The 14,437-nt window shown below is 39.8% G+C and overlaps 1 protein-coding gene across 2 annotated transcripts; it reads left to right on the top strand.

Annotated features, from left to right (window-relative positions):
- Nucleotides 1-5,076: 5,076 nt before the first annotated feature.
- On the top strand, nt 5,077-9,728 carry LOC111252378 (glutamine synthetase-like). Of its 2 annotated transcripts, XM_022810160.2 has the most exons (6): nt 5,109-5,224; nt 6,023-6,152; nt 7,397-7,566; nt 7,892-8,188; nt 8,399-8,732; nt 9,288-9,728. In XM_022810160.2, the coding sequence occupies exons 3-6, from the start codon at nt 7,413-7,415 to the stop codon at nt 9,574-9,576; spliced, it is 1,074 nt and encodes a 357-aa protein (XP_022665895.1). In that variant the 5' UTR covers nt 5,109-5,224; nt 6,023-6,152; nt 7,397-7,412; the 3' UTR covers nt 9,577-9,728. The 2 variants fall into 2 exon arrangements, with proteins under 2 accessions (XP_022665905.1, XP_022665895.1); XM_022810170.2 differs by lacking the exon at nt 6,023-6,152 and having other exon boundaries at nt 5,077-5,224.
- The last annotated feature ends 4,709 nt before the right edge of the window (nt 9,729-14,437 follow it).

The following is a 14,437-nucleotide window of genomic DNA, read 5'->3' as shown; positions in this document are numbered from 1 at the left end:
CAGATAAGTGTATACAATTTCCCAGCCCTTATACAGTAACCAACTTATATGGATCCCATTTTGACGACTGACTGCCCACAATATTAATTCGAGTTCATTTCTAAAAAACCTTTGTTTCTAATGGTGAAAAACCAGTTTGAGAAGATAATTTTGACTTGTTTCGATTCTGCAACAAGAACAAGTATCTACCCCATTGAGAATACGCTCAATGTTCTTTCTTATGTAAAAAGCATTTTAACATACTCAATAACAAAAATATGACACATATGGTAGCATCCGCTTAAATACTATCCTATCCTTGATGCGGCTGATCAACAGTACAGGTTGGCGCAAAACACTACTTACTCCGACAACAGAGTTATCAGACACTCAGATCAATATTAACTTAAGAATAAGTTAATTATGATGAAAACAATTCAAACGTTTCAAAACCATAATGAGACTAATAAGAAAAACTTGCGCGCCAATCTCCGTCGATCAGTGTAGATTCTTTATCACGTTGACTATATCGAGCTCATCACATGGCGTGCGTCACAATCCTACAACATTGTATTAAACTTTACAAAAAGAAGTGGAAACCCTTAAAGATGAATGCGCCTGTCAACCACGCCCCTTGGGGATGAAAAGATCGACACGACCGAACAGCTGACGGGTTAATGACCCATCGATAAAAGTGATGGTTATTACGGGCGATGCTACCGTTAAGTCTATCACATCGGCCTTGCGGAAGCTGTTATCCAAAAAATCGCTTCTCGCGGTACGTACAGCCACGAAAATGGATCTAAATAGCGCGATGGCCGAAGCTTAAAAGTGTTTGAGATTTCACGTCTTATTACAGGTCCTAGCCAAGTGCATGGAGTTCGGAAAAGACGAATTCATAGCCTACAATTCTGACAAGGCTACCTCCAACGTCCGAGCTACATGTCGAACCGCTTTCTCGGCTCGAATTGTAAGGCTCTTAATGAAATGGCGGCACAGAAGAATGTGTACTTTACCGTCCTACCTATTTTAATTGAGAGAGTGACCGGTACGATGCGCCGGTAAAGGTGCGCAAACGAGCCGCAGGGATAGCAGGAGACTAAATGTATTCCTAAAGAGTATAAGTTCGAAACCTAGTAAACATCATGAATGCAGTAAGGAGCATTTGATCGAAACGGCATTTAAGACCCTACTTCCCAATGTCAAGCGGATTTTCAGTAGCTTTTGGTATTACAACTATGCAGCCTTTAGAGATCTCGAAGCTGTCTTCGAATCCGCCCGAAAGAACTTTAGTCTTTGTGGTTAGGTTATTTAATTATTAGGAATTAATCATTTGTAACGGTATTTTGTAATTGCATCTTTTTCTATATTCATTTTGTCCACGATTTAAGAAGAACTCGAACAAAATATTATTATTTCTCACCAAGAATCAGCGTCTTTCATAGAGCGAACCTTCCAACGATTTATGCACGCGCTGAGAGCTGACATACAAATTGCATCACTTAACCTAACGCATCTCACATACTATTTGTCTGGTTAAAGAGTCCACCACTTTGAATGACAATTTTCACGAAGAGCGCTTAATTATCTAAACCAGAACGACACCGCTGCCAGAGCGCCTGCGACCGTATGCGGCCGTGGGCACCCCGTTTGCTACGGGGAGCCAGCCGTCTGATTGAGCGCCTCATGGCGGTACCGGATATGAAACAAGATACATTTGATTTAGGAGTTACAGGTAGGTATATTGGCACACCCATTTTGCAAGAAACAGGCGTCATCGTCGCCGACAATTTTTTTAAAGGAAACTAGACTAGAATCTGCGGCAACTGTCATAGTTATTCTGATTATAGGGAAGCGTATCCAACGTCCGATATTATCAATTTTGCTTGTTTAGGTGTAAAGAGACAAAAAAGAAAAACCGAACCCGCCATCTTAAATACCCACGGGTTTTCATCAAATTGATGCAATTAGTGTTGGTCCTACTAAACCACTACCGGTCGAATTGACCATCGAAATTTTTTAAGCTCACATATGTAAACCTTATCACCTCGCCATCGAACATAATACCATTACGTCATCGGAAATTATTTTTAATTATAAAAAAAAACTACGGCGCGGTAAAAGGGGTGTATAAGTGTGTCATGGCAAATACGATACTTATCGTTTTTATTTCTTTTCGTATTTATATCATTTTTATTAGTATTCACAAGTTTCTTCATTTTGAGAGTAATAACAGTAAGTTTAACATCATATACTAGTAATCTAACACGTTTTGTGCTTGTGTAGATAATCCTTACATATATGCTTACGATCAAGGAATCGGACTATTAAGTAAAACATTTCATAAATCCATATATTGAAATGATGTTTATAGCGATCTAGTTTATATTTGCACGGAGATGCACACGCTTTTCAAACGTTAAGAACGGATTGTATTCTATAAACTTATGAGCAAAGAAGACTTACGAGCTTCTTACAAGACATGTCATAGTACAGATTTAACAACCGTGAGTTCTGACACTTCCGCCAAGGAGCCCGGCAAGCTCTACCTTACGGATGAAGACCTCGTGGTGACCGCAGTATAGCAAGTGTGCTCACTGCTTTTAGCTAATATTCTGCCAGTGGCGTTTAGTTTCACTTGTTTGAAAAAAATCTTTGTTTGTAAATTATGTTATGCATGCTATGTATATTGATTTGTAGCGTGTAATAGATAACTTTTTCATACATATTGTGGATTACAATGGGCTGTATGTTCAAGAAAATAAGCAAAACCAATATGTGTGAGTCAATAATCTTATAAGTCAGCGGTCGCATAGTTGAAGAAGAAATTCAGGAACTTAAAAAAACAAACTTAACTTTAAAATCACATCGCGCTCTTCTCCAAATCGGCAGCCTGGCAGCTCTTTCTTTTCGACGAACACAAATTGAACAATGTATAGTTTGGATATGAATCTGGAAAAGCTTGGTGTTCTTAACTTTAAGTCAAACATGTTATCCACTGCGCTACCACGGAGACGCTATACATGCAGTAGTCAAATCATAGTATCCAGGGGATCACTGGGCATTAATAAAAGCAAGCTGTTACCACCCGAAGGCTTAAGGCGACGTTGGGTCAAATGAGCATTTCACAACCCCCAGCCTGCAAGAATAACGGAGCGATTAGCAAAACTTTCTTTCACTATCCCGAGGAAGGCGTGATTTTTTATGTGTGTTACCGATCCTCTGAGAACTGTAGTATAGGCTTTCAACGATAGAGCTAAAATTCACACAGAGGGATCTAGCTTATAGAGGTTACACCCTTTCAGCAACATACCAAACGTATTTTACTGATCATAATTTTGAGGACATAATAATTTTTTTGAAGGACATTTGGCAGTCACAAGATACAGTTGTTTATGCAATAATATAACTCACCGCTAATTATTTCAGCATTGCAGTGACATTGAACGAGGGATCAGCAAATGACATTTGAAAAGCCTAATATTTGAGGTAGCCAAAGTGAAGGACTCGAGATTTCTTTAATCGAAATAAAAATGTGCCAAAATAATTTTTGATACATTCAATCAATATACATTTATGGAACACGTTAAAAAAAAATTATTTGCAAAAAAATATTGCGCTTGCGCAATGCAAGTCAAGCTTCGTGAATAAATTTTCCGAAGACCCAGCAGCCATAATCATAGGTCCCAGTATTGTCCTAGTGTGAGTATGCAGCTTGAACTTTGCATCGGGCTCACATACACTTCGTTTGTTGCTGGGAGCTAGTCTGAAAAAATAATCAAAGATAATACCGGTCAGAAAGCCCAGAACATTTGTTTGTAGACCTCCGGTGATCCCAATCCGGTGCTTCTTTAGACATCCACGATTACTTTTTCTACTAGTGCCTAGTGCTTTTAATGCGGATCGCATGTTGGCCAAAAATTAACTTTGGAAAGGTTGAGGTGTGTCAATCAGTAGTTAGGTCGGCTGTACTCCGAGTAACAGCAGTGCGATATTAGCTATAAGTTGAAACAAGCGCTGACCGGCGTTAACAAACCCGCTATCGCACGAAAAACGATAACTAACCAACGGACTAGCTAGATATAACGAAAAATAACTCATTTAGCAGGGCAGGCAGTATCTTCGTGGCGATTGAATCCTGAAGGATCCTGGTGGATGGTATACACGTGTGTCCTATTATTACTGATAATATTAGAAGAGGTTTTAACAAAGAGAGAGGGGGGAGAGAGAGAGAGAGAGAGAAATCGAAAGAGGAGAATATGGTACGATGCAGTGCTTTTGAAGAATCTTTTGAAATTGATAAAATGCTTTGGTTCCAATAACTGGGCACATTTTTCAAGCGCCGACAGATGAGAAAATACGGAGACTGCTAGTATTAATAGAAACAGGATTAGATGTTTTTATCGACAGAGATGCTCGATAAATATTATTGACGCGTTCAAGTGTCTTTTTTCTTGTCTGTGTGCTAAAACACGGACAAGCCTGGCAACGAACACTTTAGGCCATACCTTTGTGTCGATCGGTATTTTTCTTAATATTAATCTTTGTCCGAATGACCATTATAGTCGTAAAGTGTCAGACGACATCCGGCGTTATACGTGGTCGAGCCGATGTTCGAATTTGTGAAATTTACCAAATCGTTCACTAGAATAAGTGCTACCTTCAGTCATCATTGTTGTGGCCTAGCGTGGTAATCTCTGTCATGTGATCTGATAACAGTATTTCACTGTATTTAATCAATAAATCTGTGAGCTGTATGTTACATGCTTCTTGATTCGCGTGAAGTGGGTTTATCGTGTCCCCATCGTGGCCGCCATAGGCAAGCGGCGTTTGCAATTCGGTAGCTTCGCCATGCAGCTGTCCTCGCGTTTGGTTTGTCCTGCGCGGTTACTTTGTCCGTTCTTCCAAGCGAGTAACGACGCTCTTTTTTTGCAAAGAACTATCCGCTCTATTATGGGATCTAGGTGTTCCATTCATGTCCACTTTGTCGGTAAACGAAATGCAGTAGCAAAACACAAACTGGGTTGGTCAGTTACGACGGGCAAACAGGCCACACTACATCTCGCTTGGCTTTATGAGAGTGTGTTAAGCGCCGGCGAGGGTAAAGCCTGCTGTTAACTGCTAACATGAGGTCCTATATAAATGCGACCGAGATGTTCGGTAGCAGTTCATAGACACCTGAGTGTGGCACAATCGTCTTGTAAGAAGATGTGTAAACTATACTAATTTAACGTTGTGATCAATAGTAAGTGAAATTTCCTCTCTGGATACCACATTGCCGCGCAAGTAAATTTAGACCGCTTCTAAAGGTTCCGTATTTAAATACTGCAATATAAAAGATGAGATCGGCGCAGGCGTTATGAATGTCAAGCCGTATTTACTTTACACAGGTCTTAAGCAAAAGAAAATGGGACAACATGTCCTGACAGTTTGATCCAACTTGACACTTGCATAGTTTTCTTTACATACTTTGTATGCAAAATCTTTTACATTGAAGGCAGGCATCACTAACATGAAAGTTGATGATGATGAATCGGCTTACTGTATAATACTGAATGCAAACATTATCCTTCAACTCTTCCCGATCTCTGCAGGCACCCATACCGCCAATCTACATTTTATCTCATTAATCTCGTTCCATTATCAATCGTTCATAACACGTTGTCAGGCTATCTCACTATATATATATATATAGTCTCCACCTCCATTCTATTTCACCTAGATGACATTGCGGTGACTAAGCCTAAACAGATCATGTCGAATTCCAGTACATCTCTGCATACCTTGATTGAGCCTCTGTCCGTCTTTGTTCACTCGCTTCTCCTATTGATTCTTTGGCGGCTCTGTGAGTCCCTTTTGCACTGTGTCTAAAAACAGGTACACTGTAGAAAGAAGCTTTGAGTTCTTTTTGTCAAGAGGCCACACTTCTGAAACGCGAAAGTGACCTTTTTGAGAAGTTCCAGAGAGTTTTTTGCTCTACTGCTCTTTATCAATGTGTCTCTAACGGGGGACGCATCTTGCGTTATATCTGGTTTTGTTTAAGGCGCTGCCATGAAACAATTCAGTGTGAGATGGACAGATTTTATATCGCAAAAGGACATCCATGTGTCCGTACAAGATTACCCCTAAAAAACAAAAGAATATCCTGGACAGCAGAAATACGAACTTTAAAGGTAAAAGCACAACGAAATCAATATCCTACTAAAAATCTATAATCTACAAAAGTACTCCTGTTCGTCATGTAAGTCTAAAATCATGAGTAGCAAAGAAAGATGGTTGGCTGCTTTAACCAGTTACTTTTGGAAATCAGTTGCTTTTCAAACAGCATTATCGTCTTTTTATCGAACAGAGCCCTTGACAACGGATTGCGGGGGAGTTATAAACAACAATATGGTAATAGATGAGGCATAGTAATTAAAATTCACAATGTTAAATAAGTGTTTTGTCCTGATTCGAAGATGGCAAAATGTAGCTGACGATTTACGCGGCTTCAGTCACCAGACCACCGTTTATAGATCGGGCCAGTTCTCAGACTCTACCAAAAGGGTATCGCACCTTTACAACAAATCCTAATTTCTTTTGAAGGAGTGTGTGAATTAAGAGGTGCAGCGTATCTGGCGCATTGCTAGAACTTCTAAGTAACGAGGACTATCTCTCGAACATCGATATCTTCAATGAGTAATGGCAAACTCGTAGATTAACTTATTGATTGATTCCCTTATAATAGATCGCATGAACTTTGTACTATTTAGCATGGAAGCTAGCTTGCCGAACGGACAAATGACTGGAAACGCTAGCCTAATGTCGTTATTCGAAAAAAAATCACTTGTATTATAGTAAACATCTAACGTCGTGTATGTGGGCGAATGTACGTTGCGACTGGATCAACGACAAATGCATGCAATCTGGTTTAACGCTACCACTCTCCCCCCCTACCCCCTACCCCTTGCACAGTCTTGTAGACCTGATCTGTATTGTAAGCGTGATTCTAAGCAATTCAATTACAATATCGCTTCGGCCAAGGCTGGGTGTGTTGTAATAACAACAAGTTATGACTTTACAGAATTATTTGAGTTGAGTCAAAACGTATTTCTTCTATAAACTAACTTATAAATCTCTGCTTCGCTATATATAGGCTTTTCAATTTGATACTGTTTTTCAGAGGTTGATACACGTTTTAGTATAGGTTTATATAAAAATGTGATAGCAGGTGGCCCTAGAACACACAAACTGAATTTTCACGTTTTCTATATAATTTGTATGAGGTCGTTATATTACTTACAACGTGAGCAGTTTGAATTCCGTTACCAAATGCCCAATACGGCAACGTATTTTATAAACGAAAATGAGTACGTATTAGCCCCAAGCAACCTATTTACTGACATTGAATGGAAGGCTTTTGTTTATAATATCCTAGGCGATTTTCCTCTACAATGGATGTGCTCCAACTGCAAACAGCCCTCGGGCGTTACCTTAAGATCAAACCAGAGGGATCGAAGGCAATAGCTACGTATATATTTGTGAATTACTATGGGAGTATATGCGCTAAATCCAGGACACTGTCTAAAGAGCCTGCTTCAATTCATGGTAAGAAAAACATATTTCCTGATCACATGTTACGCGGCCATGTTGATTCCAGTAAATGAGTTACTGAGTTGAATTCGATACGAATATCGTAGTACAACTGGCCGTATAAGCTGATTTAGCAACAGGCTGACTACAAGGCGCGTACGGTTAGTGACAATCCTGTAAAATTGATGAAAGCATGTATAACAGCTTCGTAACGAGTGCTAAAAAGTCGCCTTGTAACCCAAGTATACGTATATCAATGAGATTCAATTTCGTGATCATGTCATCGTCATGTTGCTAAGGTATGACATGACGGGCACCGCGTTTGTGAACCGTGTTACAGATGTGCCAAAATGGTCGTTTGGGGTAAGTGACAGAATGGTAGATAGCGACGTCACCCTCGTACCAGTTGCTCTGTTCAAAGATCCATTTCTGCTCGGAGCCAACAAACTTGTTGTATGTGACGCGACCCGTAATGGACAGCCATTCGGCCCAAATAAACGTACGGCTTGCGAACAAGTCATGCGGCTTTGTGCCGACCAAGAGGTACAGATAGGTATGGAACAGGAGTACACGATGCTTGATACGGAGGGTAAACCGTTGGGTTGGCCAATAAGAATTCACTTAAACGTTCCCATTGGTGAGTAAGAACTTTGCTTCTCTAAAATAATTGTATACCAGTCAATATCAAGTAGCAATTGTTCAGGTCCCGCAAGATTTTTGTTTTTTTACTACTTAATATTATTCTCTTTTTTTTCTCGTATACACTCAACTACACACATATTGTACCTAGATATTCGTTACGATCCGTTTCTCAATTTTTGCTTGTACCATGCGTGTATTGTTTTAGAATGTCGGGGTTATATCTGCGGTGTGGGCTCTGACCGTGTGCACGGACGGGCGTTGTCAGATGCGCATTATCTAGCTTGCTTGTACGCCGGGGTTACGATTAGCGGAACAAATGCTGAAGCGACAATCTCACAGTGGGAGTTTCAGGTAGGCCCGTGTGAGGGGGTTGCAATTGGAGATCATATGCTTGCAGCTCGTTACATTCTACTTCGTTGTTCTGAAGACTTCGGCATTTACGTGACGTTTGATCCCCTACCGATCGAAGGCCCGTGGACTGGAACCGGGTGTCATGTCAACGTTTCTACAAAAGCAACGCGTTCGGAAGGAGGAATGAGGTCAATATTATCTATTATCGTCTAGGGGGCGGGTATCTGAAAGGTTACTAGATGCTTATCCAACTAGGCTGAAGAAGTTTTCTGTCTACTCGTTTGACCTCAAAATTACATATGACGTTTCTAATGTAAACATGTTTCTAGGACAACAAACTTAAGGAAGGACGATTATAATAATAGTTCGTCGCAAGCTTCAAAAATCAACAGCTAGTATACGGAGCCCAATTTTTTCCTATACGCTATGTTCAAGGCCAAAAGTAAATGTGTATTAGGTAGTAATTAGTTAGCTAGTAATGTTAGTCAGCTTCTACATCAAATTTCAATAAAAAATACCCAATCTGAATTTTATATCTTTCAAGATAATGACAAGAGGCAAAATTACTTTACACATTTTTTTCGAAGGAATTCATAGTGACAGATCGATCCATCTCAGAATATGTTTTTTGGGATCATGGATCTGAGATTGTTTCTGCCCGGCCTGTAGAGCGAGCAACAAATGCTTCTTTTGATCGTTCACTATTGCACAACTGTTGCCAACTTTTTGCTGTTTATTTACAGCGCAATCTACGCAGCCATTAAGAAGCTATCGAAACGTGTTCCGGAACATCTTGCAGTCTGCGATCCACGGGGCGGAGCGGATAATCAGCGTCGCCTGGAAAAGGGCTTATTTTGTCCAAAACTCGACAACTTTACTTGGGGTGTGGCAGATCGATCTGCGGCAGTGCGGATACCTCGGCATGTGGCTGACGTTGGCCGTGGCTATTTTGAGGACCGAAGGCCCGCATCGAACTGTGATCCGTACGACGTCGCAAAACGAATGGTAGAAACTATCTGTTTAGATCAGTAATTTGAATAGGAGTGATAGCCCCGGGGCATAGATTCCACCTATCTAGAGAATTATCCTTTTATGATTATTTTTTTGTTAAGGCCGTACTCGAAGCATTATTTTGTAACGGACAGCTTTACGAGCCGATAATAAAACGTGAATTCTCAGTATTATTGATAGTATTATTATTTTTTAATAAACATGTCCACATGCGATAAAACCAGTATAATCCACTCAGCTGAGAAAAAAATAACACCAATTTGCGGATATGCGTTGCTGAACTATCGCTAGAGGCTACAAATCACATTGGCTGTAATGGATAGCTACTTGTAAAACCTGAGCTAGACTCTTAAAAAAAAATTGCTAACTTTTACCAACATGTGGTGATGTTAGGGTCACGTAGTATTTCGCAAAAGACGCGCATATTTTATAACGCTGTCTTCGCAAACATACACCCTTGATGAATCTGGACTGCCTGGTCCTTCGCTCGCTGATCTCCCTGTCTTCGTTGAGTAGTTTCCGTACCGTTTACTTTGGGTAGCAGAATTCGACTGACAGCCAGCCAATTACATTGCATTATGTCGCTGTTAATAAATGGAAATGTGTTAACGTTAACGACGTGGTATTTGCTGTGTGTTACAAATGGGAAGGAAAAGCCTAAGGAAAAACACCTATTTTTCAATGCACGCTTGCTTTTTACTCTATCCCGTAATGTTACATCGTGGATAAATTATCTGAAAAAGGTGGAATGTATATCTGTCTCCTCTATGATTGAAGCTCTTTTACAAGCAAAGGAAGCAACCTCTACCTGTCGACTAGGTTCATTTCGGGCGTTGTTGCTCGTAATAGATTTTAGAACTTATGGCCAGACCTGTCAAACAATTCAGCTCAATTCCAAGTACGAAATCAATATCGACTTAAGGCAGTGCAGTATGTTTCCTACGGAAAAGCTACGTGCAACCGAATTGAAATTGTTCCAGGTTCCCAAATAACTATGGCTACTATGTTTTTTGTGGTACAAATTATAAACCGCACTGTAATACTTGTATAAAGCATATCTATTGCTACTTTTGGGTAGAATGATAATAAATAACCTATACGTCACTCTCGTAAATAGAACAGTGTTGACAAGATATCCTATTTTCTACATCACATGTAGAAATCACCTACCTGATTCAATGTTTCTTAACAGGCAGAAAATATATCTAGGTCTATATTTTTCTTACCCTTAGAATTTTCTTGCGAGTTTGGCTTATCTTAAGCTCGAATTGGTCACTACCTTATTTAATCATCTGGTAACTCGACGATACCAATACTCCGATTTATAGTGAATCGTACATTGATTCTAATGTGACGGATTTGATAGAATATTGCGTATGCTGAAATCGTAACTAACTGCTGGCCTTTTTCTGTCAGTTACTGTCGTCTATCCGACGAATGACTGCGATTTGATAACCACAAAGCTTGTATCATACAAAATGGTGAGTTTGGCTAAAGTGTCGTCTAAATTTTCGGAATATACGCGTAGATTCTCAGAGAGGGTAATAGTTCAGGCGCTCGTGCAATTGGGCTACACTGTATAGAAATTAAATGGGTATAATACATTTTTAGGACCGATAAAGGCCTTACATATTTTGGAGAACAATATTAACCATGCAATAAAGGTTTTAGGTTAGTGATATGGGTAATCGTTCTGTAGAAAAATTTAGGTTTTGATTTATCGAAGTAGATTGCAGAATCTCGCAGAATCCGAATGTATGATCTGCCTCAGGTTTGATGTTAATGTATGGAGCTCCATTAAAGTGATATACATTGAGTAAAGGCTGGAAGGAAGAGGGCGCCGAACAAGTCAGTACATGACTTCCAGATGTGTGTAGCTCAACCAGCAGTGAACGCCGTTGTAGGGGAAACGGAAATTTTCTTTTGAGAGTTCTATGGAAAAGGTAATGGAAAGGGAAAAAAATGACATTGCAAATTGTAATTTGTATTTAAGATAAGATGCAATAATAACGTCAATATTGACCAGGTTAAGGAGAAGAAAACTTCGTTTATTCTACAGTTGTTCAAAGTCATCAGAAGGGATGTGTCAAGTACGCCTTTCCAACCTTTACTGTGCTTTCAAACTTTTTTCACACCATTGATTTTAGAAACTGGCTTCTTTGCCATTTGCGCACGATACATATTATCTAAGTTTGTGGACAGATGCGTCAGGTAGGGAGATGGTAATAACCTTATGTGGTAACCTTGCAAAATAACACTTTTAAACTGTGTAGGACCTAACGAAAATCAACAAGAGGTAGGTAGATTGACGGTACAAATTGTATAGAACATTCAAGGCCTTTTAACTAGGCCAATATGGATGCTGTCATCACTGTCCGTCAAACAAAAACAAGGAGATCAGCCGACGTCGTGTCCAGCATAATTTCTCACGTTTACGATAATAATCTAAGCAGTGAGGCGTCAAGCTAGAACAGTTACAGAAAATATTGTCTAACAAATAATTTCAAAATTCCTAGAAAAAACATTTGAGAAATATCGCTGAACGCTAATTATTTTCGATTCATGTCGGTATATATATATATACCATAGATACTCAAGGTGTACGCTCATGCAACCACCCTTGAAGATATCAACTAGCTTGTTGAGGCTTAGAAGTGAGCCGTGAAGTGCAAGGATAATCTGAAACATGTGGCGTTTAGATCCCCAGTGTCGATCCCTCGGCATTTAGTTCTGTTTATTTAAGAAACGTTAGTGGATCCAACCGAACCCACTTATTATATTGGTTTGTCAAATAGTTTTTCAACACTTGATATAGTTTACTGTTTAATACCGGTTAATGTGTTACTAGTTGAGCTTTTCCCATTAGAAGACACGATAAAAATAATATCACTAGCTCTTCACAACGATTCTGCACTGCTACCCAACAGCCAGAATCGCCGTATGGTATCGCAACGTTAACTGTTTGTCGGTACGAGGCAGTCACCTTGTCCAGGCGTCTCGACGGTAAGTGGACAGCCGAATAACGCGCAGAAAACTTTTCCTAAACGTAACGCTGACTATCGTCATAGCAATAATACGACTAAGATAATTGCAGAGCTCATTCTCTTCGTAATTAGCTAATAGATAAGCAGATAGGGCGCGGAAAAAAGAGAGATTACAACATTGAGCCCATAAGCATTTACGCCATGCTAAAATTAACTGTTTGGCCCAGTTTGTCCATGGCATGTGGACGACGATATCCACGCGCTGTACGAGCCACTCGTCCGCCAGCCAAGCAATGTCTATTTACTACAGTGGACCCCAAAGGCACCTCAAGTGTCTTCGAGATGTTATATATAATCCCTTTTACTTCTCGCCCTTTCTCCCATCTGGGGGATTTAGTACCCGCAGATCAGGGGATGAGCTACAAAGCAATCATCGGTCAACTACAACCCACTGTCCAGTTGATCCGAAAGTGATCGGTATATCGTTGCAGTTTTTAGCAACGAAAGTTTATGCCACGAGAAGAAACCGAACAGGCCAGTATTGCGTCCACGCCCCTTCTGAGGTGGCATTGGAATCTTCACGGCTACGGATCATTGAATCATCAAGCAGCTGCTAAGCTCGTTCAGCGCCAAGTGGATTTTGTACGCTAGCCGTTATAGCTATGAGTACACCAGCGTGAATATCTATTTTAGAAAAAACCACATAACTAATTCTCTCCATTTAATACAGTCGCCTTTGGATTTGGTAGGTTTATAATTGGATGGAAAGTTTCATCAAGGCAAAGTGGGAAGTTGGACGATTTAAGTTGAAAATGTGCGCGTCTTTAACTGGACATTCATGAGTAATAACAAAAAAGCTTATATATTCTCTACGGCATTTCATGCTTTTCCTCTGTTGAACCTAATTCAATTGCTGTAACTTGTCCTAGGCCAGTGCCATTCTCTCTCTGGTTATGAAAATTTTACTCTATACAAAGTATACTCGAACCCAGTACGAGCAGCAGAATAGTACTTCCTGTTGTTAACCGATTTCAGTTTTTCGCTAACGTAATAGATACTGAGATTGTTACTTATTGACCCGAAGCAAACGTGTGCTACAAAGGTCAAATTGTGGATTTCCAGTAGTAATGTTTATGGAGCGTACCTGAAATTAAATTTTCACCAATAAGACTTTAGACATTGACACCTTATTGCGGCCTGAATTTACTGAACGAAGTTTACAGAAGGAGGAGGTTTACATTATTACTACTAAGGACAGCTAGAGTGTTTTAATTACCAATTTATTTCTCGTTGTCAGACGGATCGATGACGCCGGATTTCACATGGTAGGATGTAAACAAAGGCTTATTAAGGGTTGAGTTAACTGGAAGGCTCGATTTACTTAATTAAGTGACACAAACGTGCCCGCCGTGTATCTGTTTATCTGTAGAACATACATACATGAGACCCGTTGCAACAGGTCGTAAACAGGTTTTAAACCTAATGAGAATTAGCGTGTATGAAGAGTATATTAAATGCGTGTCAAAAGTATGTGTCAACTTATTTTCAGTGAATTTTTTTTATTGTTGTGAACTTCTGTTTGGTAAAGTCCCTTCTGTTTAGCTAGTTTTTGTAGACTAAAAATAATTTATCCATTTGATTATTTTGCCAATATCAAGCATATCAGCACTCTGTTTGTTTCATTGGTACCTATGTGGTGTCATCTGAAAAGTACGGAAGCAAACTATCGTCTATATTAGAATATTGTCGTTTTCGGGGCAGTGTGCACGAGGTAACTACGCAATGCTTCAAATAATAAATGACTCTTTCCATAAATCTCAACTTCGGATACTGTAGGTCTGAAGAGGCTTATCAGAAGAAATGCTTTTTTACAAAGCTCCGCTGCTGCCGCAATGGTT

The sequence above is a fragment of the Varroa destructor genome, unplaced genomic scaffold (assembly GCF_002443255.2).
Source record: "Varroa destructor unplaced genomic scaffold, Vdes_3.0 BEIS01000001.1, whole genome shotgun sequence".
NCBI lineage: Eukaryota > Metazoa > Arthropoda > Arachnida > Mesostigmata > Varroidae > Varroa > Varroa destructor.
Note: the sequence above shows the minus strand (reverse complement) of the source record. Positions and strands in the feature narration are given on the sequence as shown.

Coding starts and splice junctions, on each gene's coding strand:
- LOC111252378 (XM_022810170.2), top strand. CDS start 7,413: ATGGATGTGCTCCAACTGCAAACAGCCCTCGGGCGTTACCTTAAGATC. Junction 7,567..7,891: donor AGAGCCTGCTTCAATTCATG/GTAAGAAAAACA, acceptor ACCGTGTTACAG/ATGTGCCAAAATGGTCGTTT. Junction 8,189..8,398: donor TCACTTAAACGTTCCCATTG/GTGAGTAAGAAC, acceptor GTATTGTTTTAG/AATGTCGGGGTTATATCTGC.